The following is a 27,054-nucleotide window of genomic DNA, read 5'->3' as shown; positions in this document are numbered from 1 at the left end:
ATGTGCACACATCTCCTGATACAAGGGAGTAGATATGCAGCATTTTCATCCTTTTGCTGGTCTTTACCAGAAACACAAACCTTCACTCAGGACTTCCTACCTGAGGTACTGTAGATAACAAATATGGACATAGATTACCCTTCTATGAGAGATACTAAGGAAACAATGGCAAGAAACAGTAGGTGGTCAGTTCATCATTAGAATCTCTGAAGAATAAAAATAAAAGTCTCAAGCATACTTAGGTGCTCTTAAATGAATCCATGAATTCATTCATTTCTAAACCAGACTTTTAAAATGATTGAATGACCACCTTCTAGTGGATACCAATAGTAATAAAACAAAAGGGTTTTTTTTTTTTTTTATGTTTAAAAATACTTCTTTATTTTGAGAGAGAGCATACGTGCATGTGGGGTGGGGGGGGAGGGGCAGAGAGTAAGAGAGAGAATCCCAAGCAGGCTCTGCACTGTCAGGGCCTGAATGGGGCTCATCTTAGCAACTGTGAGATCATGGCCTGAGCTGAAATCAAGAATCTGGTGCTTAACTGACTGAGCCACCCAGCCTCCCCATAAAAGGGATTTTAATTTTTTTAACCATAAAAATTTAATTGATTTTGTAATTGGCAGGGTTATACTAATTTTGCTTAGCAATACCTAGATAAAATGATTTTTCATCCTCATCATTAGGTAGGAAGGTAGAGTGGAGAATAGAACAGTAAGAAGAACTCACAAAAAAATTGAATGAAAATAATATCAAATAATGTATAAATCAAATAATTATAAAATAATACATTATATAATTTTTCAAGGGATATTTGGGCACAGGCAAGTTACAGCAATCAACTTCTAGATTCTCAGTTTTCATGTATGCTCTTTCAGAAAACCAGTTTCCTTATGTGCCTAAGAGAGTATTTACTCTCCTTTCAAAACCTGCCTTTCTGTTACTGTCTTTCTCCCACTTTACAAAAAAAAGACACACTTTAACCATCCTGACTCTTGCACATTGCATTTTTCCAGGGTGTCAACACCTCCACATGCCAGAGGCTGTTGGAATGTCATTGTAAGGGTTTAGAAAGTAAATGACTAATGACTAACAAATCTTTGACAGGTCATGTGGTTTCCAAGGTTGGCTTTTAACAAAAGTAAGGAGCTCCAATTGAGTTGTCAATTAACAGATCATTTAAAGTATTTTTGAAGATAGGTCATTAAATAATTTGGGAAAATTACTCAGGAAGAAATACAAGTCAAAAGGGGAGATAATGCTATAGGAAAACATTAAATTCCCACCCATTTATGTAAGTAAAGTTTTTTTATCAACCTTTGTGAAAACAAAATAGGAATAAAATTGATTTGAACCCTGACTCAGTATAGCACTAGGTAATATTCATCTGTGGATGTATGGGGGCAAGTGAAACTCATTTCATTGAGATCCATTTCCTATCACTTTTCCTTTCTTTAAAATTTTTTTTTAAGTGTATTTATTTAGAGAGAGCATGAGTGGGGTAGCATCAGAGAAAGAGGAAGAGAGAATTCCAAGCAGGCCCCATGCTGTCAGTGCCAGAGCCCTATTCAGGGCTCATAAACCGTGAGACTATGATCTGAATTGAGATCCAGAGTCGGATGCTTAACCAACTGAGCCACCCAGGCACCCCTCACCTTTTCTTTTTATGTTTAATTATTATCAAATCAGTAATAGGTTATTTTCATCAATTTTGTAATGACAGCTCTAACAAGTTTCCATTTTAACAGAGAGTTAGGCCACAAGGAAAACAAATTTAGTATATATACACTGTGTGTGTGTGTGTGTGTGTGTGTGTGTGTGTGTAGCAGAGAAGTACAATAAGGCAATAAAAGATTTCAAGCACGAAAATGTATTAGGATAAAGTGATATGGGGAAATAGAATGTAAATAGAAAAAGGAGCTGTAAAATTTTCACCTGTTTAAGAAGAGTCAGTCCATGAATTTTTAAATGGACAATGATGGGTTTCAAAATCACTCTGGTATTTAGGTTCCATTGGATACATTTTAAAAAGTGGTATAATTTATATTTTAAAATGTCAATTTTTATAGTATGCTGGAAATTACATTCTTAAACATATGGTGAAGATTTTGATGTCAACTTAAAATGTGCCAGAGGGTACATAGTTTTTTTCAAAATGGTGTCAGTTGGAGGTACTAGCAAAACATTTGCAGGTCACTCATCTTGTGGGTCCCAGTTCATCTGGCTGCTGATGTACTTGAATTTCTGTCATTGAAGACCAGTAAGTGGAACAGCTTCAGACTCCTCATGAATCTTGAGAGTGGAGAATGTCTTCTTGAGTCCTCTAATTACACCCCATCCACTGTCTGACAGGTTACTTGCCCATCCAGTCAGAGCTTTGGACTTGAGTAGCCATTGGCATGCCAGCCTCAGGGGCATCATCCTGCCATCACAAGCACTGAAGAATTGTTTGTGTGTGTGTGTGTGCGTGTGTGTGTATGTGTGTGCGTATGTGTATGTGTGCACACGCACATGCCCATGCTGGAGGGAGGAACGCCACTGGTAGCTGAGTGCAGGGGGAGCTGAGATCTACATTAATAGGCAGTTTTGTTTTCTCAGGGCTAGGAAGCACCAGCCTGAGTAGCCCGTTCATCGAGTGGTCACATGTTGGGTCCTCAGGGCAGTGTGCGTCAGGCTATTCCCCAGTGTTAGAAGTGATGGCAGGCCAGGGCGCTGACACTAAGTGAGAGTTAGGTGCAAATTCTCTGTCTCTCCCTGTGGTATGCCACTAATGCTACAGTACCAGATCTCACACTATGTCAGCCAGATTTTTGAACCAGGTACTTCTGGTTAGTAGTGATGTAGCTTTGGGTAAGTTGCCGAATTTCTGAAAGTTTTAGTTACGTAAGTTCAAAAATGGGTATCATAGCTCCTCTTCACGGTAGTGATAGTTACATGGGGTAAGCATGCAAAATGCATATTGTAAGTATATAATCAGTATTTTTGTTATTAGTATCAGGGTGAGGTGGAGCAGGTTAGTTGGGTTGTGGGTAGAAAGGCTTCCCTGGGGAGAGAAATCCAAAACCACCCCCCTCAGTAGAGAGTAGGGGAGTCAACCAGGCTACAGGTGGGTCATTGTAGGTCAGAGGAAGGGTCATTCTAGGCAGAGGGAGCAGTTTATACTGAGACCAGTAAAGGCTAAAGACAACATGTTCCAGGAACTTCAAGTAGTTCAGTAGGGCAGGGTATATGTTAGGAGGAATCAGAATATTTATTTATTTTTAAACTTGTTTTATTTTTTATTTTTTTTAAATTTGCATCCAAATCAGTTAGCATACATGATTTCAGGAGTAGATTCCTTAGTGCCCCTTACCCATTTAGCCCCTCCCACAACCCCTCCAGTAACCCTCAGTTTGTCCTCCATATTTATGAGTCTCTTCTGTTTTGTCCCCCTCCCTGCTTTTATGTTATTTTTGTTTCCCTTCCATTATGTTCATCTGTTTTGTCTCTTAAAGTCCTCATATGAGTAAAGTCATATGATTTTTGTCTTGCTCTAATTTCACTTAGCATAATACCCTTCAGTTCCATCCATGTAGTTGCAAATGGCAAGATTTCATTCTTTTTGACTGCTGAATAATACTCCACTATGTATGTATGTATGTATGTATGTATGTATGTATGTATATATGTGTATATATACATATACACATGTATATGTGTATGTATGTATCTGTGTGTGTATACATGTATATATACATATATATATACATACACACACACACACACACACATAGATACATATATATACCATGTCTTCTTTATCCATTCATCCATCAATGGACGTTTGGGGTCTTTCCATAATTTGGCTATTGTTGATAGTGATGCTATAAACATTGGGGTATATGTGTCCCTTCGAAACAGCACACCTGTATCCCTTGGATAAATGCCTAGTAGTGCAATTGCTGGGTCGTAGGGTAGTTCTATTTTTAGAAGGAACCTCCATACTGTTCCAGAGTGGCTGACCAGCTTGCATTCCCAAGAAAATTTTTTTAAGCAAGTTCTTGTTTTATCTAGTTGTTAAAGAATGAGGACAATTTCTGAAGATTTCCTGCCTCATCCTGCCGTAAGTGTGTGTTTTTAAATCCAGTGAGGCTGTCTTCCCAAAGTCCTTCAATAACTTCCCATCACATACAGGATAAAATTTTAAAACTTTATCATCTTATACTTGACCCATATAATCTTCCATAAACCACACTAGACTGTTGTTTTTTTTTTTTTAATGTTTATTCATCTTTGAGAGAGTGGGAGTGGGGAAGGAGCAGAGAAAGAGAGGGACAGAGGATCCGAAGCGGATTCTGCGCTGACAACAGTGAGCCTGATGCGGGCCTCGAACTTACACACTGTGAGATCACCACCTGAGCTGAAGTTGGACACTCAACCAGCTGATACACCCAGGCGCCCCTAGACTACTTTTAATTCCCCAAATGGGAATGTGCCTGTGCATGTGCTATAGCCTTTGCCCTTGAACTTCTTTCTCATTTTGTCCTGTAACTAATTCCTCCTTATCCTTCAAGATTTAACATATTGTATAATATATGAAAATAACTAGCATTCCTAAACTAACTGTCCTTTTATGTACAATAAGGTTGAAAAGAAATATGCAAGATTAATAACCTTTATACTAAGTGATCTAAAAGCAAATGTGAATAAATGCATAAACATATAGTTCAGTGTGGAGACTAACTGCAATAAGGGTGTTAATTCTTCCCAAATTTAGTACATTTAATATAATCCCAGTCAAAGTTTCTATCTATGTTCGCAGATATTTTATAAATTATTAACTGACACACTGATTTCTGAAGTTCATCTGAAAGAATAAACATTCTAAAATCACTTTGGAAATTCTTAAGAAAAAAAAGAGAATAGAGATTTGCTCTGTCAGATATTAACCAATTGAAAGTGACCTACCTTTGTTAGCTAACAGGATGGACACATGTCAGCCAAGCCACTCCAATCTGTATGAATTATGTTTCTGACCATTATTTCTCTGTTACTGTGTGATTCGGAATTGTGAGTAGATTTTCATCCAGTTTGGAGGGTAAGATTAGGATGTACTGAAGTAAGAGTTACAGCAGTGATGTTCACAGATTTCCCTTTTGGGTCCTTTTTAATGCATTGGTTCCCAAAGTATGGCCCCAAAGATTGGCAACATCATTCTCACTTGAGAGCTTGCTAGAAATGCAAATTCTCAGGTCGCATCTCCGACCCACTGAATCAGAAAGTCCTTGGGTAGGGCTCAGCAGTCTTTTATAGACACTGGATGCATGCTAAAGTTTGCAAAGCATGTTCTTAAAAAAAGAGGCTGGGCGCCTGGGTGGCTCAGTCGGTTAAGTGTCCGACTTCAGCTCAGGGCATGATCTCGCGGTTCGTGGGTTCGAGCCCCGCGTCAGGCTCTGCTGACAGCTCAGAGCCTGGTGCCTGCTTCAGATTCTGTGTCTCCCTCTCTCTGCACCTCCCCACTCACACACACACACTCTCTCTCTCTCTCTCAAAAAATAAAATGTTAAAAAAAAGAAAAAAAGAGGCTGTCATCCTCCAGAATTCCTAAAACAGGTACTGGGTCCTATGATGATGCACCATCATAGTAAGAGGCAGTGAAGGAGAAAGCATTTTCACATATTAGTCCCCAGTTGAAATTCACATGGCACAATTCCAGTCGCAGGTGTTACATTTCAATTCAGCCATTTCTCACATAGGCAACTCCAGGGTGAGTAGCAGCTGGAATTTATTTAATTGACCATGGTTAATGAGGCTCCCAAATAACTCAGCTAGAAAGGTCAGCTTGTAAATAAATTAAATATTTCCTGCTGTATCATCTGTCAGTTGATGTGAGCTTGTGACTGTTAAGAGATCTAGATGTTGGACTGAATAAGAAATTAGGAAGGTAAAATCTGCTGGTGGAGGTGTGTGTGTGTGGGGGGGGGGGTGGGTGGCACTATCAAGCCATAAGTGATTTTTAAATCATCCTTGGTTTTGTATCATCTGAGCCATTGAGCACCTCATTAACTGTTACAATAGAGTTGACTATAGTTTTCCATACTTTGATTTCATGAGAGGAAGACTTTAACACTCACTCCTTTAAACACTCTTTAATGATAGTATTTTTCCTTCCAATATTAGCAGTCTCAGGTTTTAAATTTTGTCTTTATGAAAAACCCTTCCTTGTGCAGAGTGATAGACTGACATCTATTTTGATGTGTTCAGAGGTATGTAAAAACACGTGTTTTTGGAAAGATGTGCAGGAAGGGACTAGGCTGAGGCATAGGAGGCATTCCTTTCTGATGCAGATATTAAGGGGCCCCTAAAACCCAATAATCAAAATAAATGATTCCTTAATGGGCACAATTGATGCAAAAGAAAACCTATGATGAATAAAATGCCAAAGTTTTAAATAAAGGCAGGATGTCATAACACCAGTAGACTGAGCCATATCATGGTCTGAGGCAAAAGGGCAAAGTCGATGGTAATAACCCTGACTCTGAAAAAAAACACAGGTAAGTGTAGACTAAGACCCCATTCACTCAATTACTTACAAAATTATATTGGTGTGTGTAATACTAATGTTTATTTGTTTTTCTTTTTCTATTTCTAGGGATATACTAATAACACCATCATGCTGGCAATATGCTGTCCTTCTTAACCGATTCAATTATTCTTTTGAACTGGAAAGAGATTTACGTTTAAAGGGCTATCACACACTCTTTCAAGGATCTTTACCCTACTATCCCAAATCAATGAAGTGTTACCTTAGTAAAACTCCAGACAGAATGCCTTCAGAAAGACACCAAATTGGAAATCTAAAAAAATACTATCTCCTGAATGCCGCCTCTCTTCTCCCAGTATTGGCTCTGGAGTTAAGAGATGGGGAGAAGGTTCTGGATCTGTGTGCAGCTCCTGGAGGCAAATCAATAGCTCTGCTGCAGTGCGCTTATCCAGGTAGTGTGCTTTTCTTTCAGTAATTGACAACTCTGAAATAGCCATGTATTACAAAATACTTAAAGTACATGAGGAGAAATGTAAGATTGAGTTTGCAGACTTTGGAAGCCTGAAAATCAGGACAGTATGTAGAAGAATGGAAGTTTTAGCTGAGGAAATCAATGTAATAGCATTTTTTTTTTCTAGCTAAATACTAGCAGATAATTTTGAACACAACTGCAGCATTTCATAAACACAAATCTGTCATAACATGAATCCTGATAAGCCAATAACAAACATTTTTTATTGTTACTTTCATACTTAAGAATCTTGTATTGATACCTTGTCATACTTTTAAGCAACAAAAATATACATATTTAAAACCATTTTTTGTATCATTGGTTATAAGTTCTGTCCAGTAGAAATATAATATGAAGTGTACATAAAATTTTATATTTTTAGGTACTCATTTAAAAAAGGTAGAAAAACACAGTTGAGATTACTTTTAGTAGTACATTGTAGCCCAGTACATCCAAAATATTATTTCAGCATGTAATCAAAATAAAAGTTATTAATGAAGTATTTTGCATTCTAATTTTCTTAGAATGTCTTTAAAGTGGATATTTTAAAGCACATTTCAGTTTGGACTAGCTGCCACCTTCTAAGGGCTTATAGTCACATGTGGCAAACGGGGATGGTGTTAGTGCAGTTCTAAAAGATTTTGAAAAGTTCTTTGGAAGTAACTTGTTACTATTATGAGTACAAAAATGATGAAATGTATTTAAATGTACATTTTTATAAATATTAAAAGTAATGAGTCAACATTCATCAAAAATTCTTAATTAGATGGTGAGACTGTTTCAAAAAATTATTTCAGATTTCCCTGGATAAATATTACTTACAGCTTGAGAAGACAGGGTTTAGCAACAGTTACGTCTGGTTTTTGTTTGATGTTTTTATTTTTATAAATGTAAATGCCTTTGTTCATAGAGATAAGATGGTGGAAATGGTGGAAATTGTGTTACAGTAATTTCACTAAGCTCTTTAAACTCTTGAGTTATGACCCCAGATCACACAGATATTTTTTTTTTTAATTTTTTTTTTCAACGTTTATTTATTTTTGGGACAGAGAGACAGAGCATGAACGGGGGAGGGGCAGAGAGAGAGGGAGACACAGAATGGGAAACAGGCTCCAGGCTCTGAGCCATCAGCCCAGAGCCTGACGCGGGGCTCGAACTCACGGACCGCGAGATCGTGACCTGGCTGAAGTCGGACGCTTAACCGACTGCGCCACCCAGGCGCCCCCACACAGATATTTTTAATCAAGCATTATTTTAATGATCTGTTAGGGGAGCACTCTGGTCTGCTTTTGATATTGTTGAAGGCAAAGGATTACAAACCATCTCAATTACAAAAGGCTACATCGCCTAGTTGTTTAACTCATTTACTTTCTCAGCCAGGGTACCCATGTGTTTAACTGCCTTTGGTGCTTTGGAAGTTTTTACACCCTGGCACAATTTGCAGTAATAAGATTCTGGATGGGTGGGAAGCATGCTCCTCAGTTATGAGGTTGGTGAAGGGTCGTTGTGAAAAGAGATGCCCTGGTGTTCTGCTTTAGGAAGTTGATGATCTGAAATTGATTCTTCTTCTTCTTCCTTCTTCCTTTTTTCCTTCTTCCCTCTTCCCTGTTCTCCTCCTCCTCCTCCTCCTCCTCCTCCTCCTCCTTCTTCTATGTTTATTTTTTTTTATTTTGAGAGAGAGATCGAGTGCACTAGTTAGGGGGGTGGGTGGGCAGAGAAAGGGAGAGAGAATGCTAAGCGGGCTCCACACACTGTCAGCACAGAGCCTGAGGCAGGGTTCAACCTCAAAATTGTGAGATCATGACCTGAGCTGAAATCAAGAGTCAGACGCTTAACTGCTTAACAGACCGAGCCTCCCGAGCGCCCCTGAAAATCGATTTCCTTTAAAAATATCCAAGCTTCCTTATCCCTTAGAAAGTTGTTATATATCCCTAGGGCATACATATCCCAGTTTGAAGACTAATTTATATCTTCCTTATTTTTTTTTTTTAATTTATATCTTCCTTTGAGGGCACTCCCTGTTGAAATAGATTTCAAAAACTTTTATGAGAATTGTGAATCCAGTTGTACTAGTCATTGGTACGAATATGTATTTAGGAGAAAACATGCTGTGTGTTTTCGAATTGTGGTTAAACCTCCATTATTGAAGCTTGCTATATTTTTTTAATGTAAGAAATCACAACCAAAGAGATCATTTTGTAAGGTTATTTTATTATTTTTATAACAAATATAATAATGACCTGAAGGTTTATGGAATCATGTGTTATAAGGAATATTTTTATTTTCACTCTTTTTGTGTTCTTTTGACAGTATTCTTATTTTGGCTGTTACATCAGTTTTGAATACAGAATTTTTAGTATTGTAAAAAAAAATGGAAGAGAAATGTCGAATTTGGGTACCGTTTTGAAGAGAGCATTTTAATCCTGAATTATCCTCATTAGTAGGTAGGCTATAAATATTTTACATACTTATGATAGGGAAGGTGATTTGATTAGGAATCTGAATGCAAACTGATATTCTAGGAGTTTGAAGTGGAGAGGAATCTTCCTGTTCTTACATCAAGGGCAATGAACTACAGGCAGTGTTCCAAGTAAAGTAGCTTTTCATCTAAGTAGGACTAATGATAATGGTTTAGTAAGAAGTACAGATGTCTTCATGCTGATGCTCAAAGCCCAAATTAGGTTAGCTACAGTGCTTGAATTTGGAATGCAGAAGCAATGCTAAAATAAGCTTTTAAAAGCAAAACCTATAATGATGGCTGCAACTAAATGTGCATTTATACAATGAATTTCTTTAGATCAGCACTGGCCTTTATTCTGGGCCAAGAGGCTCACAGCTTTGAATGATTAAAAAGCTCGTATTTTAGGATGATTAAGGAAATTAGTGTACTTCTCTTTTGGTCCAGCTGCACCCACATGTTAGCACAGTGATGGATTGTGCCATTGTTTTTTTGTTGTTGTTTTTGTTTTTGTCAACACAGCCTTTGTTATGTCCTGGTCTTGGTAGAAAAAGAGCAAAGAATTCTACTCTAAATAGGAAGGCATTAACATACTAAGAATGACCTAGCTTGGTAGAGTGGCTTCATCAACTTTCTGGCTGAGGGCTCTATCCTTCCATGGAATTCTCTTTGCTGTCAGTAATACCTTTGCCATCTAAGTTAGCCTTTGGTGGTAGAAAAGATGAGAAAGACTCCTTTCTTTACTGAATTGCTTTTATTCTGCTTCCTGCTTCCTTTTAGGCCTCCAGGCCTTTCACACACCCTACAGATACCACTTTTCTCTACCTCTTGCCCTGCTTGCTTTTTCATCAGATTTTCACTCAGGAATCAACTTTCTTAGAAAGCCTTCCAGAACTCCCTGCATTAGGTGCACTTTTTATTTATTTTGTTAGTAATAAAAACATTTTGGAATACCTAGTATGTGCCAAGGACTGTGTTAATCACATTGCATAAATCAAAATTTCTGTATAAATACGTTTATGAAATCCTAGGGCTCTGAGGAACACAGTGTGACTATCTCTGGTGTGTATATTCTTAATTTAACCCTGCAGCCACATTAGTTGGGCACTATTATCCCCATTTTAAAGATGAAAACAAGACAAAGAGAAGTTAACCTAAATTGTCCTAGGTAAGTGGCAGAGCTGTGCTCTGAACTCAGGTTTTCACAAATGTGCACTTGACTGTGTTTTGAGGTCTCCTGATGTTACCAGCATCCTCCATTAGACAGCTTCTTGAGAGTAGCGCAAGTTCTCACTTGTGTGTGCAGCTGCTAGCACCACGCCCATTCCATAACAGGTACTTAGTAAACCAGGATCTTGATGTGGGTGTATTCTCAAGTGTATTTTAATCTGTCGTCAACCATGTTTTAACAAATTTGTTGTTACCATTTTGTTCTTTTGTGAATTTGTAACATTGCTTTCAGATATCTGGGAGAACCTTATCATTAGCTTTCATAGCACTTGTAATACATGGACAATATTATTATTTCAATATTTGTGTTTAGAGGAAAATCTAATTCCTCAGACAATCATAATTAGGGCTTATGGCTCTAAGGAATAATGAACAGAAATGAAAATAGGCAGAATTGTTTTTTTTCTTTTTAAGTCAGTTGCACCAAAATAAATTAATAAATGAAACTATCAGCTTCAGTTTCTTTCCATGGACGAAGGCTACCATATATAGATGTAAAGCTTCAATGACTTTTGCAAGTATTTGTTAAATTCACTTCCTTTCCTGCTTAGATGAAAAATTACCAAGAGTTGGTTTATTTTTGACAATTTAAGCTTGAAGTTAATTCTGCTTCAATGTAGGAAGTCTTAGTATTATATATGTATATTATATATATATAATATATATATTTATATAATATATATATTATATATAATATATATTATATATACACACACATATACATATACATATATATACACATATGTACATATATATAATATATAGTATTATATATATGTGTGTGTGTGTGTGTGTGTATATATATATATATATATGAGACTTGGGTTGTGATGTCATATATTACATATTTTAAAAAAAGTTTAACCAATCTAAGATTTTTAAAATAAAATCTACATCTACACCAAACAGTAATACAACATAAAACTATATTTGAACTAAGAGGTATTTTAAAATGCTATATTGAGAATCTTGACAAAAGCTATAATTTAATGAAAAACTGACCTGATTTTCAGTTTTAGCAATTCATTCTTTATTATAATGTCATGTTTCAAATCAAGTTAGCTACATTTAGTGAGCACATACTACACGTGAAAGGCATTGGATGTGAAGGTGTGGAGATGTGAAGGATATAGAAGTAACTAAGACTTCGGTTCTTGCAGAATGACAAACTAGATCTCCTAACCAAGCCTCCCACTGAAAACAACTAAGAAATGTAAGATATAATATTAAAGAAAAACACAGTCAATGATCTCTAAATACTCAGTCACCAAAATCTAAGAGATAATGGGAACCTAGGAGATCAACTAAGCATTGAAGCTAGCTTTTCACTTGAGAGCATTTGCTTAACCTGAAAAATTTGCATGTTTTTCATTACTTCCTGAAAATGTAAGAATAGAAGACTGAGCCTCCCCAAGAGAGCATCTGCTAGGAGGTTAACTTACATAAAGCTGAGATTCCAAAATGGTATACCCTCCATGTAAGGTAAACTAGGAAGAAATTGTCCTCTCCAAGGGACTGAAAGGAAAACCATCTGTCTTCAACTTTGATGATGAGAGCAGAACTCTCTGAATTTGTGTAAGCACAACTAAGCCAGTGTAGACCATTATAGTCAAGTTGTAGAACACTGAAAATAAAGAGAAGATCTTAATAGCAGTCAAGTGGACATTTTACCTTCAAAAGACAACAACCTGAGGATTGACCTTTGAGAGTAACAATGGAAACTAGCATTCAGAGGAATGCTATTTTCAATGTCCTAAGAAAAGATGACTGTAAATCCAGAAATACATTCACCAAAATATCTTTGAAGAGCAAAAGTGAAATGGACATGGTTTTTAGACAAAGAGAGAGACAGTATAAGTTTGTTACCGATGATTCTGAAGGATGTGTTTCAGGAAGAAGGAAAGCCATTGTAGATGGATGATAAAACATACAAGAAAAAATGAAGAACAAAGACTATGGGAAATATATGGGAAGAATCTGCCATTGACTGTAGAAGACAATGATAATAATTTGTGCAGTTAAAAAAGGTAAGCCCAAATAAAACCCAAATACACAGTAATAATAGCATCTAGTTTGAGAAGGAGAATTAAAAGATTCTTATATCTTTTAGGAAAAATGATAAAGGTTGACTTAATGTAGATTTTTTTTTTACATATGCATGTTAAAATCTTTAGGTTTACTAATAAAATAATGGAAATGGAATGTAAAACATTTAAACCAGAAAAAGGGAGAAGTGGAATGAAAAATAATTAGAGACATGTTTTTCTCCTTTGAGTCTCTTAGTATCTGATGGGGACAAGGTGTGACTTTGGGGAGCTGCCTTGGCCCCATTTTATGCTCCACCACAGATCTGTTTGGCTTCACCTTTACTGTCATTCCTCACGTCAGGGCTGGAGACACCTGAATTGTTTCCAGACTGGAGAAACCCTAGAAAAGATTCATGCTATTCCTGAGGGTATCTGCTGCTGATGTTACTACTGCCACAAACTGAGGAGCCTCCAGATAGCGGCTAGCTGACCAGCAGAAATCACCACATTTAAGTGGTTGCTGTAACTGGCCTTGGGACTCTCTGGCTAGGGCCAGGTAGCACAGACCTGAAGTGTGTGGGAGTTAGCAGCTATTGAGAGGGACTTTAACCAATGAGAGGCAGGAGGCAAGAAGATGCCAGCAGATTCATTGTTCTTCCTCCCTATATTGTTAAACCCCATAGTTTCTTCCAAGGCTCAGTATTTTCAGACTGTGGACATATCCTGAGAGACTGACCAGTGCTGTAGCCAGCTTGATTACAAACCCTTTTACATTTGTGCTCTCCCTTTGCATGATTTACTTCCTTTTTTCTCTCACTCTGACTTCCTTGGGATTGCATCCCCTCCGTAACAAACTTTTGTCTTAGGTTGTTTTCTAGTGATCTCAAGCTTTTAGACAAGAGCTTTTAGCCTGTCCATAAGCTGCCTTAGCAAATCCTTTAATGCCTCCCAAAATAAACACGTAAACTAATTTTTTAAAATTTAAATCTATGTTAGTTAACATATAATAATTTCAAGAATAGAATTTAGTGATTCATCACTTACATATAGCATCTAGTGCTCATCCCAACAAGTGTTCTCCTTAATGCGCTTACCCCTTTAGCCCTTTATATTATATTACATTAACATATAATAATTTCAAGAATAGAATTTAGTGATTCATCACTTACATACAACATCTAGTGCACATGCCAACAAGTGTTCTCCTTAATGTGCTTTACCCCTTTAGCCCTTTCCCCACCCAACACCCTTCCAGCAACCCTCAGTTTGTTCTCCGTATTTAAAAGCCTCTTATGGTCAGTTGCCTTCTAGTTTTGCTGATTGTTTCCTTCACTGTGCAGAGGCTTTTTATCTTAATGAGGTCTCAGTAGTTCATTTTTGCTTTTGTTTCCCTTGCCTCTGGAGACTTGTCTACTAAGAAGTTGCTGTGGCTGAGGTCAAAGAGGTTGTTGCCTGTTTTCTCCTCTAGGATTTTGATGGCTTCCTGTCACATGTTTAGGTCTTTCATCTGTTTGGAGTTTATTTTTGTGTATGATGTAAGAACGTGGTTCAGGTTCATTCCTCTGCATGTTGCTGTCCATTTTTCCCAGCACCACTTGCTGAAGAGATTGTGTTTTTCCATTCAATATTCTTTACTTCTTTGTCAAAGATTAGTTGACCATACGTTTGTGGATCCATTTCTGGGTTCTCTGTTCTGTTCCATTGATCTATGTGTCTGTTCTTACGCCAGTACCGTACTGTCTTGATTACAGCTTTGTAATACAGCTTGAAATGTATTGTGATGTTCCAGCTTATTCGGGGTCTTTTCTGATTCCATACAAATTTTAGGATTGTTTGTTCTAGCTCTGTGAAAAATGCTGGTATTATTTTGATAGGGATTGCATTGAATGTGTAGATTGTTTTGGGTAATATTGACATTTTAACAATATCTGTTCTTCCAATCCATGAGCATGGAATGTTTTTTTCACTTCTTTGTGTCTTCAGTTTCTTTCATAAACTCTCTATAGTTTTCAGTGTATAGATTTTTCACCTCTTTGGTTAGGTTTATTCCTAGGTATTTTATGTTTTTTGGTGCAATTGTAAATGGGATCGATTCCTTAATTTCTCTTTCTGCTGCTTCATTATTGGTGTATAGAAATAAAATCAATTTCTGTACATTGATTTTATATCCTGCAACTTTGTTCAATTCATGTATCAGTTCTAGCATTTTTGGTGGAGTTTTGGGTTTTCCACACAAAGTATCATGTCATCTGCAAAGAGTGAAAGTTTGACTTCCTCCTTGTGATTTGGATGCCTTTTATTTCTTTCTGTTGACTGATTGCCAAACTGTGTTGAATAACAGTGGTGAGAGTGGACATCCTTGTCATGTTGGGAGGAAAGCTCTCAGTTTTTTCCCATTGAGGATATTAGTGGTGGGTCTTTCATATATGGCCTTTATGATCTTGAGGTATGATCCCTCTATCCCTACTTTGAGGGTTTTTATCAAGAAAGTATGCTGTATTTTGTCAAATGCTTTTTCAGAATCTATTGAGAGTATTATGTGGTTCTTATCCTTTCTTTTATTAATGTGATGTATCACATTGATTGATTTACAGATATTGAACCAGTCCTGAATCCCAGGAATAAATCCTACTGACCATAGTGAATAATTCTTTTAACTAATTGTTGGATCCAGTTTGCTAGTATCTTGCTGAGAATTTTTGCATCCATGTTTTTCAGGGAAATTGTCCTGTAATTCTCCTTTTTAGTGGGATCTCTGTCTGGTTTTGGAATCAAGGTAATGCTGGCTTCATAGAATGAGTTTGGAAGTTTTCCTTCCATTTCTATTTTTGGGAACAACTTCAAAAGAATAGGTATTAACTTTAATACCTATTAAATGAGTGGTAGAATTCCCATGGGAAGCCACCTGGCCCTGGACTCTTGTTTGTTGGGGGATTTTTGATTACTGATTCAATTTCTTTACTGGTTATGGGTCTGTTCAAATTTTCTATTCCTGTTTCAGTTTTGGTAGTTTATATATTTCTAGGAATTTGTCTATTTTTTCCAGATTGCCCAATTTGTTGGCATATAATTGCTCATAATATTCTCTTATCATTGTTGGTATTTCTGTTGTGTTGGTTGTGATCTCTCTTCTTTCATTTGAAACACATAAACTAAATTAAAAAAGAGTATACTACCCATACAAATGCAAATAAGGTGACTTTCTTTTCAAAAAAAAATTTTTTAATGTTTATTATTTTTTTAAGGCAGGAAGAGAGAGCAGTGAGAGGGGGAAGGGCAGAGAGAGAGGGAGACACAGAATCCAAAGCAGGCTCCAGGCTCTGAGCTGTCAGCACATAGCCTGACGCGGGTCTCGAACTCACAAATCGTGAGATCATGACCTGAGCCAAAGTCAGATGCCTAACTGACCGAGCCACCCAGGCACCCCTTTAAGGTAATTTTCTACTCTTTTCTGCTCCTGACAAAATTGATGCCATCTCCTGAGCACTTTCCGTATAGAAGTCACGTCACACTGGTAGTAGGAAAGGTAAGCAAAACACACACAAACCTCTATCCTAAGACAAATTATGGTAAGTACTGTAAGAGAGGTTTGAAGTATGCATGAGAAGTGGACAAGTCAGTCAAATTTGGTGGAGCACAGAGCATGTTGATAAAATAGCAGGAGGTTGCAAAATTGAAAGGTTGTCGTGAGAGCTTATTATCACAGACCTTGAAATAAATCACTAGTTTGAACTTTAATGGATGATGGGAAATCATTAAAAGTTTTTAATCCTGGAGTGGCAATCAAAAAACAACAACATATGTGTAGATATATATAGATTTGTAAATGCATATATATTTATACAGATATATATTTGAGCAAAGGGTTTACAAAAATATTTCTCCTCTACATTAGAATTTCACCTTCATTTAGTACTCCAGCTTTGTTTCCCTGGTAACCGGACATATTGTCACTATGTTTCCAGGCAACATTGCTCATGATAAAAAAGACCCTGAAGGGTAAAATCCATGTGCACTTGGAGAAAGAATAAATAAGCCCCAGAGATCTCATGGGGATGCCCTGACTGGGCCTTCCTGAGTACACGGATTCTTGTAACTTGGCATGTCCCTCATGGGGATCCTGGAAGCTGTGCCTATAGAGTTGTTAGAGGAGATCTTGTCTCCTATGGGACATGAAGCTTTTAAGCCAGGACAGCTCCTACACCTGCCCAGTGTGATTCTTATCATCTTGCACCTAAATTACCAACTGTGAGGATTGCCCAAGGTCTTCCATGAAAGAGGAGTGTCTCACCCTCCCCTCTTGGCAAGCTGTGATTCCTGTGGGATGAGGCCAGACATGGCCTGCATGAATGTTGAGCTGAGTCAGACCTGAAAATCTAGTCTGAATAGACTGCCTTGAATAAGACCAAAAAACCTAGAAATTATAAAAGTGGTATGATTGACTATTAAAAAATTGTGAAACTTATCTTAGAATTAAGATACTACAAATAAATTCAGAATGCAATTTAGGAAAGATTTGCAGATCACATGGCAGATAGAGAGTTAGTATCTATACTATGAAAATATCTCTTACCTAGTAGAAAAAAATACAAATAGTGGAACAGGAAAAAAAAAAGGACAAAGAATAAGAATAATCATTGACAGAAAAGCAAAACCAAATGGCAAATGGAAATGAAAAGATAATTGTGTTATAGATCAAGGATTATACTACAACATCCCATCTCGTGTTATACTACAACACCACTTTGATAATAACACTTCTTGTGGGAGTTTGCTGGAAGGACCGGGTAATATTTACTAAAAGTAAAAAATTCCCCTGCCCTAACCTATCCATTTCTCTGAAACTGTGTCATAATAATAAAATATTATAATAGGATAACTGTATAAAGATGTTTACTGTGCTTTATTAGTGACAGCGATGTGAATGCCCAATGATTGGTAATGGATGAATAAAGGATGGCGTCTCCATCTCATGTACTATTTAGCAGCCTTTAACAATTACTTATATTTCTACCTGTTGACTTGGTAGTGTTTCTTTTAAAGTGTTGGCATAGTGTATGTGGAAAACGAGGGTTATATTGGGTTGATAGTTTAAGTTCCTTTTGATGGGCAGCTGGTGGAGAGGGTAGATGAAAAATGAGATGCAACAACTCGAGGATAATATATAATTCCACTTATGTAAGTTTTATATGAGTATACACATAAAGCAATGTGGTGTGATTATCAAAATGTTAAATGGTTACCTGAAGACAATTGGTTTGAGGTAATTTTTGATGTTCTTTGTACTTTTGTGCATTTAAAAATATGCCTGTAGGGGTGCCTAAGTGGCTCAGTCAGTTTAGCCTCTGACTCTTGATTTCAGCTCAGGTCATGATCTCATGGTTTGGTTCATGAGTTTGAGCCCCACGTCAGGCTCTGTGCTGATGGTGTGGAGCCTGCTTAGGATTCTCCCCCTCTCTCTCTGCCCCTCCCCTGCACTTACACATTCTCTCGCTCGTTGTAAATAAATAAATAAACTTTAAAACATATGCTTGTATTCATAGATTATATATTTATATATATCATATAACGTCTATGATATATATAAATATATACAAACATGTAAAATAGCTGTTGGTGAAGATTTGGAGGAAGGGGAAACCTTTTGTACTGTTGATGGGAATTCAAACTGGTACAGCCACTTGAAAACAGCATGGAGGTTTCTCAAAAAATTAAAAATAGAACTACCCTACGACCCAGCAATTGCACTACTTGGTATTTATCCAGAGGATACAGGAGTGCTGATTTGAAGGGCCACATGCACCCCAGTGTTTATAGCAGTGCTATCAACAATAGCCAAATTACAGAAAGAGCCCAAGTGTCCCATTGACTGATAAATGGATAAAGAAGATGTATATATACACAATGGAATAGTACTCAGTGATTGAAAAAAATGAGATACTGCCATTTTCAATAACATGCGTGGAACTAGAGTGTGTTATGCTAAGCGAAATAAGTCAGAGAAAGACAAATGTATGATTTCGCTCATCGGGAACTTAACAGACACAGCAGAAGAAAATAATGCTCCTGAAACTAATACTACACTCTATGTTAACTAACTTGAATTTAAATAAATAGAATTTTTAAATGATTAAATTAATTTTAAGAAAATGTGTACTTAGGGGTGCCTGGGGTCACTCAGTTGGTTAAGCCTCCAACTTAGCTTAGGTTATGGTTTCATGGTTCATGAATTCGAGCCCCATGTTGGACTCTGTGCTGACAGCTCAGAGCCTGAGGCCTTCAGGTTCTGTGTCTCTCTCTGTCTCTCTCTCTCTGTGCCTCTCTCTCTGCCTGCCTCTGCCCCACTTGTGTGCATGTGCTGTCTCTCTCAAAAATAAATAAACATTAAAAAGATATGTACATATATATTTAAATAAAGAAAAGACAAATCACAATTTCACTAGGGAATAAACCATTTATAGGTGCCTTCTATAGTGAGAAACAGTATATAGCATGATGCTTAAGAGGTGCTTAATGATAGGTAGGGCTCTGGAACTGTCTGGATTTCTGGTTCTGAACTTAGGCAAATTACTTAACCTCTCATGGTCTAAGTTTCCTCATTAGTAAAATATAAATAACAATAAAAGTACCAGGGGGAGCCTGGATGGCTCAGTCCTTGGGCATCAGACTTTGGCCCAGGTCATGATCTCATGGTTCATGAGTTCAAGTCCCGTGTCAGGCTTTGTGCTGACAGCTTAGAGCCTGGAGCCTGCTTCGGATTCTGTGTCTCTATCTCTGTCCCTCCCCTGCTCATGCTTTCTTTTTCTCTCTCTCTCTCCTCCTCCTCAAAAATAAAATAAAAAAAAAATTTTTTTTTCAGTTTTAAAAAAAGTACCTACCTCAGGTTTGTGAGGATTAAATGTGACCCTACATATAAAGTTTTTGTTTTTGATTTTTTTTTAATGTTTATTTATTTAGGGGGAAAGAGCATGTGAGCCGGGGCAGAGCAGAGAGAGAAAGAGAGAATCCCAAGCAGGCTCCATGCTGTCAGCGTGAAGCCAGATGTGGGGTTTGATTCCACAAACCTTGAGATGACCTGAGTTGTAATCAAGAGTTGGATGCTTGACTAACTGAGACACCCAGGCCCACCCCCTGACATGTAAGGTTTTTAGAGCAAGGCCTAGTGCTTGATAAGGACTCAAGAATTGTTAATAATCATAAACATTTGTTACTACTACTTTTGCAGTCCTATGCTAGAAATATTACTAAAGTATCACGTTTTAAACTGAACAGGTTTTTAAGGCAGCCAGTGTAGAGGAGATAACATTTTGCTGAGACTGACATAAAACAGGTTAGTAGAAGTAAAGCATATAAATTTTGTTTAATAGAATTTTACATGTATATGGGAGTTGCCACAAGAAAACAAAGATCCAAAAAAGTGGCCAAGTCTAAGTGCTTATATTACTAGGTTGAACATAAAGTGCCAGTTGTGGAAAAGTAACCCATGTTGGGGAGAAGACAGGAAGAATTTTTAACAAGGTCTATTTGTGCAGATTTCTCTGGGCCCTAACTCCTCATCTCTTGATGATCAGAATATTTCTTTCCTTCTGGTATAGGGAGAGTGTCTGTCATGTGAGAGTTCATCTCCGGCTTTCAGGAAGAAAGAGGAAGGCAGAAATGCCCTTTGTGCATCTGCTGTTATTCAGGTGCCTTTAACTCAAAATTATCAACAGGGCAAAGTGGCATGTTTTAGAGATGCATGTTCTGAATCCCTTCACTAGGTATAATATCCATTTGACACAAAAGGAAACTGAGACTCTTAAAGACAGCTAAGAAACTTCCCCAGAGTCTTATAGCTCATAACTTGAGCCCATGATTTCCCATAGAGCCAACAGCACTTTATGTGTCTTTTCCCATATACCATATACTTTCTTTTACTTAATATGTTCTTTCCTGGAAGGAGAAAGAAGAAAGAAAAGGGGAAGGGACAGGAGGGGAGGAGAGGTGGAAAGGGAAGGGAAGGGAAGAGAAGGAGGAAAGGAAAAGAAGGAAAGGAAAGGGGAGAAGGAAGGAAGGAAAGAAAGGAAAACTGGGGTGCCTGGGTGGCTCGCTTGGTTAAGCATCCAACTTTGGCTCAGGTCATCATCTCAGGGTTGATGGATTCGAGCCCCATCGTGGGCTTGGTGCTGATGGCTCGGAGCCTGGAACCTGCTTCAGATTCTGTGTCTCCCTCTCTCTGCTCCTCCCCCACTCACTCCTCTGTCTGTCTGTCTGTCTCTCTCTCTCAAAAGTAAACAAAAAAATAAAAAAAGGAAAATAAAGATCATACACCAAATATATCATTTGCTCTTTAGAGCTTTAGGGGAGAACTGTGTTTGAGGTATTGGTTGCATAGCATATCTTTAGGAATCCATAATTAAATTTGAATGAGTGTGTGGTCAGAGCTGATGGGCTGTGTAAGGCATGACTATTATAAATTTGTGTGTGTGTATGTGTGTATTGCTATTTTTTAAACATAATCATAATATTTATCTCTGCGCCCTATTTCTGCATGATTATGATGAATTTCTTTCTGAAATTTATTTGGTCAAAAGTGGAAATTTAACAGTTCCATTGCATTCAGTTTAAAACTTTTTAATCCTTTATATTTAGGTTATCTTCACTGTAATGAACATGATAGTCTGAGATTGAGGTGGCTGAGGCAGACGTTAGAATCATTCATCCCGCAGCCTTTGGTAAATGTAATTAAAGTGTCTGAATTGGATGGCAGAGAAATGGGAGATGCCCAGCCTGAAATGTTTGACAAGGTACTGTTATTACATTGTGACAAACTGATGGACTCCCAATGATACCGCTGTTATGCTGCTTTGTTGTTGTTGTTTTCCATCTGCTTCCAGACATAGCCTGATACAATTTCTCAGTACTCTGGGAAATTTTGATAAAGTGAACAAGGAAGCAGTTTTTATTTGATGGTCAGCATGGTTCAAAGGAAGCGGTAACATTGGGATTGGGGATTATTGAATGTTTTTCATTTCCAAGTGCCTCAAAGATACTCAGGAAAAGATCAGATGTTATTTGGGTCAGTGTACCAACATGTGCACTGTATTGCTTTAATTTGGTAATATTTCATATCAGTGTATGACAGTTGAAGAAAAAGAGAACATTTCAATAAACCAAAATTGAAATATTAGTTCTTAAGAGTAAATGCTGAGAATTCAGAAATATAGTTATGTCTGTTTAAAATGAGTAACTTCTGTAAAAATTTTTGCTGTAGTTGTCAAGTATGAAATGTGATTATACGTTAGTAGATTTTAGTTCTCCTGTTACCCCCCCTCCCCCCCCAGAAAAACAAACACTGGAAGTGTAAAGTATTACTGAAGAAAGGTCATGAAGAATTTAGCATGATATATTTTTGGCTTTAAAAGAAATGACTTTATTTATTAGCTATTTTTTTAATCACATTTTACATAGCTTCTCCATGTACTACGTATTTGCATCATATATCCTTTTTTTCTCTAGGTGTTAGTTGATGCTCCGTGTTCAAATGATCGAAATTGGTTGTTCTCTTCTGATTCTCAGAAGGCAGCCTGGAGAATAAGCCAAAGGAGCAATTTGCCTCTTCTGCAGATAGAACTCTTGAGGTGAGGGCTATTAATACAAAAGTTTATTCCGGCTTCTAATGTAATTTAAATAGGCATGACAAATCATGACACAGAGAAGTCCCCAAATGGAGGGTTTCCTGTGTAGGTGTTGGTAATTATTCCTCCAAAGGCTGTATCTAGAAAATTCTTAACCTTTTTCCCTTCAGCTCTCCTGCTCTAAGGACTCACTACTCCTATCCACTCAATGAAATTTGGTATTGCTGTGTATTGTCATTTAAAATTGTTTGCATATCTGGACTGTCTCAGATCTAGGGTTCGGCACCGTATTCTTTCTTCAGGACCTGAACAGCACCCCCATAATAGTAGCTTTGGACCAGGTTGTATTTTGTTGGTAATGGACACATTGTTCTGGATGAGTCAGCCTCCTAGGAAGTTGTAGTTTATTGTTAGCACTTATCTCCCCTTTAAGAGTTTTCTAGAAGCATGTGACCACCAAGAGATACTTGGCTTTCCTCTAAAAAGAGACACTGTGAGACATACCATGCTGGTTTTAAAAGAGATTTCTACTTATACTCCACTCTCAAGCAATTCCTGTTGTTTAATGCTGAACAAAAATTCTCTGAAATATTTAAAATATGGTTAAATGATGCATTATCACCTATTCTCTCTTACATGTGGAATAAGAATGAGTAACATTTTATACACTGCTGACAATGTGGTTTGCTTCCAACTTCTGATTGATACACAACAATGAATACATGCCATTATCTAAGTATTACAGTCAACTAATATGTAGTCTTGTTCTTGTACCGGATTAAGTATCAGCTCATTATGGCTATTCTGGTTAGTACCCATTAGAGGGTTCTTGTAGATGTTACTCATCTGGCATTTAAACTGTTCATATGATTGCAGTGTCAGCCTTTCATCTACTAAACCCTAAGATATTTTGAGAATTTTATATCACTTTTCCCCTTCTACCTCTTGGGTTATTAGCTTTGGCATGTTGATCTGGCTTCTTGGTTAATTATTCCAGCTACTCTGGGCCTTGCTATTATTATAACTTATGCCTTGTAATAGACAATAAGTGTTATGATGGCTTGTTACCATTGTGACCTCTAATTTTTTTTAAGGTGTGATTAAGCAACCAGGCTTCCTGAGACTATCATTGTTCTTTCTCTCATGAAAAAGCCTCCCTATACTTCTTTTTCTTCCTGTTCATTATTAAGCTTTTTGTGTTTTATATTCTGTCGATTGCTTTTCCTCCCATTTTGTCTCAATTCATGGTAATCTATTTTCTGTTCCCTTTATTCTTCCAAATCTATGCTTGTTAAAAATACTAAAGATCCATTAAATGGATAAATAGATATTTTTCAATTTTAATTTTACTTGATCTCTTGATAGCATTTAAAAAATATATTTTATTGTACAACTATTAAATGCAAACATTTTCATTGTAAACAAACTCAGATAATGAAAATGAAGCAAAAAGCCCCCTTGGACGTAGACCCAGCCAAATACCAGCTTTCTTCACTGAGTTAACTGTTGGACTTAAGTTTGGGGCACACTCTTCCAAACTTGTTCTATAGCTCATTTTACAATTACATGCTCATAGAGAAATACATTAAAAAATAACTGCTATCGTTGTGTATATATTGATCTGAAACTTGCTTTTTTGTACTTAATTTTTCTTAGTTTTTTTTTCCTTGTAGATTTACTTTGTTCTTTTCAACTTTTGTGAAATATTAAATAGCGTCAGTCTATCCTATGCTATTTAATCTTCTAATTTTGGATGTTTACATTATTCCTTTTTTTTTCTTTTTACTTTTTAAAAATGTTTATTTTTGAGAGTGAGAGAGAGAGAGAGACAGAGGGTGAGCAGGGGAGGGGCAGAGAGAGAGAGAGACACACAGAATCTGAAGCAGGCTCCAGGCTCCAAGCTATCAGCAAAGTCTAATGCGAGATCATTATGTTATATATAACATCATATAGCATTACAGTCATCATCATGAAGGTCCTGCATTTGTATAAACCTCACATAGGCACCTTCTTATGCCTTAACAACGAAGCCTCTTCCTTAGTGGCCCCTCCCCTCCCCCATTGTCTTAGTCTCCAAAAGGAGTGGCTTTAGCGCTACATCATTTTATTAGCATATCGAACAGGTGCAAAACTGACCTCTCAATCACTACAGGTGTAGATTTTCATGTAATCACATGGGGAGCACCATCATACCAGCTGTCTCGTGTTCTTTTCCTTGACCAGCTACTCTGCACTTCCTGTCCCTGATGCTTGGTCTGTGTGAGAGTTTTCAGAGCCACTTAGACTAGTTGAAACTTTGGATCCCTTTGCGGTATGATTATAATGATACCGGGGAAAGCGTGGGATACCCAAGCTCTAGGCACAGAAAGCAGTTCTAGTTCCCTGACATCTACAAGTCTGGGAGTTAAAAAGATAAAGGAAAAAATGATAACTCTAGCCACAATTTCTCTTGTATCACCTGCCCCTGACTCCAGAAAATGAAATATGTGTGTGGGTGTGTACACACATATATAGTAATTTTCTCATAGCTCTATCACCATACCACATATAAAGAAGTTCCCTACTCTTTTCGAAATCTTTTTCACCTAGTTATTGCCTTACCTCCCTTTAACAAAAGGTAATCCTTTTATTCCACGATAAGAAATAAAAGGTTTCAAATGCAAACATATGCAAGAGAGTAAATATATTGATGTGTGAATTTTAGTCAAAAGTATAAAGGATTGATAGTAGATCCTTATTTACATTTGCAAAGAGCAATTAGAAGGCAAGCAAGCAAATATTGCCTGGCCTGATATTGTGGACAGAAGATGGCACTCAGGAGGGAGAAAACAAGAGGATAATTGAGAGGCAAATAAGGAAAACTTTTTGTACTGTTTTGTTGAAGACTAGACTTGTATTTGCATTTGTCAGCTGACAGGTTATGGTACACAAAGATACTTTATGTTCTCTATGGCTGTATATTCATTTACGTTATCAGAAATCATTCATATTTATATTAAATAGGCCATCTACACACTGTTTACAGTTGTAGCTTTTGAAAACACAATACTCTGTAGCCAAATATTAATCTTACATGTTTTTATGAATGTGATACCTAAATTAAAATTGGTACTTTTTTAAAGTTTATTTATTTATTTCAAAAGAGACAGAGAGAGTGAGCAGGGGAGGGGCAGAGAAAGAGGGAGAGATCCCAAGCCGGCTCTGCACTGTCAGTGTGGAGCGGGAAGCGGGGCTTGAACTCACGAACCACCACGAGATCACGATGTGAGCTGAAACCAAGAGTCGGATGCTTAACCGACTGAGCAACGCAGGTGCCCCTAAAATTGATACTTTTTTTAATAGAAGTTTCTTGATTTACACTTTTTTTAAAGACTAATATTAGTAGATATGTAAGTCTTTTTTAAAAAATTCTTTTAAAGATTAATGTATGCATATAATCATGAAAACAGTGATCAAACCTGATTTTTCTTTTTAGCATGAAAAGCTTATTAGAGGGCACGATGATGACAGGAGATAGATACCAAAGCATATGGCTTCATTGTACACTTATTGAGGACCCTTTGATTTATCCATACAGAAATGGAAAAATTAGACTCTTCTATTTAATTTACAATACAGGAAGATAAAACTGTATACAACTCTCTTACACATCTGTCCCCAAACCATTTTCAGAAGATGAGAATGTAGGACAATGATATAAGGAATAATTGAACATAAGACATTTTTATTAATTGAATACTGTTTGAAAGTATATCTTTATTATCATTTCTCAAAATAATTTCTGAGAGCAGTCGTTTCTGTTACAAACTGTGTACATACATAATCAGGTTCTCTTGCCTCATTTTTATTAAATGTATTAGGATAAACAGAGTGAGAAAATATGCTGAAAATGATATACATGTTGTCTCTAGAAAGTGCCATGGTGTTTGTGCAAGAGAAGTTTACATGATTTTTAGGTGGGAAAGCACGAACTGAAGAGTATGATTTATAACAAAAATATTGGTATGTTATTGCAGTAATGTATCATGTCATCTATTTACCCAGAGAAAATCAATCACATTTAAAATACTGACCCCTTCTGGTTCTCTTTTCTCACTACTTGACAAGTAAAATCCAATTTGTGAACTCATGGAAAAAGGAAGCTTAGATTATTCAGTAACATTTTGAAAATTTGTATAAATCATCCAGATAACTATCCTTAAAAAGTGGTACTCTGACAGCAAGAATTGTGTTTTAAAAGAAACATTAAAAAAATAAAAATCACCAACAATTCCTCTGTCATGCTCTTGGGCTGAGATAAGGGATACCTGGTGACTGTGAAGCCTGAGTCTTCATCATTCATCAACGCAGTGACTAAAACGTTGATATATTCATGTTGGAAAAATAATCTTTGGACATACAGGTCTATTAGAATGGAAGATCCACCAGTGTTTCAGCTATGTATATATTTTCTTTTTAAAGGTCAACTAATTCAGTTAGCTTTGCATACTATCATGATATGCTTAGTCGTATGTTTGGAATCCAGAAAACACAAGCAAACCCTTAATACCCCTACGGCTACTATTGCTACTGTTGATACTTCTCTTACTCCCCTACCTCCTCCTTTTTCTTCTTTTTCTCAAGTTAGATGGCAGGAGTCAGAGATTCTCAGATTAAAAATCTGTTATTTGTTTGAGGCACCTGGGTGGCTC

At 37.0% G+C, this 27,054-nt stretch overlaps 1 protein-coding gene across 1 annotated transcript in view; it reads left to right on the top strand.

Annotated features, from left to right (window-relative positions):
* Positions 1-27,054, top strand: part of NSUN3 (NOP2/Sun RNA methyltransferase 3) — a 60,265-nt gene that overhangs the window by 5,908 nt on the left and 27,303 nt on the right. The window contains exons 3-5 of the mRNA XM_030330182.1: positions 6,629-6,972; positions 21,378-21,532; positions 22,245-22,366. Coding sequence (XP_030186042.1) covers positions 6,629-6,972; positions 21,378-21,532; positions 22,245-22,366 — 621 coding nt within the window. The remainder of the gene's footprint in view (positions 1-6,628; positions 6,973-21,377; positions 21,533-22,244; positions 22,367-27,054) is intronic.

Source organism: Lynx canadensis, chromosome C2, assembly GCF_007474595.2.
Source record: "Lynx canadensis isolate LIC74 chromosome C2, mLynCan4.pri.v2, whole genome shotgun sequence".
NCBI classification, from domain to species: domain Eukaryota; kingdom Metazoa; phylum Chordata; class Mammalia; order Carnivora; family Felidae; genus Lynx; species Lynx canadensis.
The sequence above is the reverse complement of the archived record's forward strand: the minus strand, read 5'-3'. Positions and strand labels throughout refer to the sequence as shown.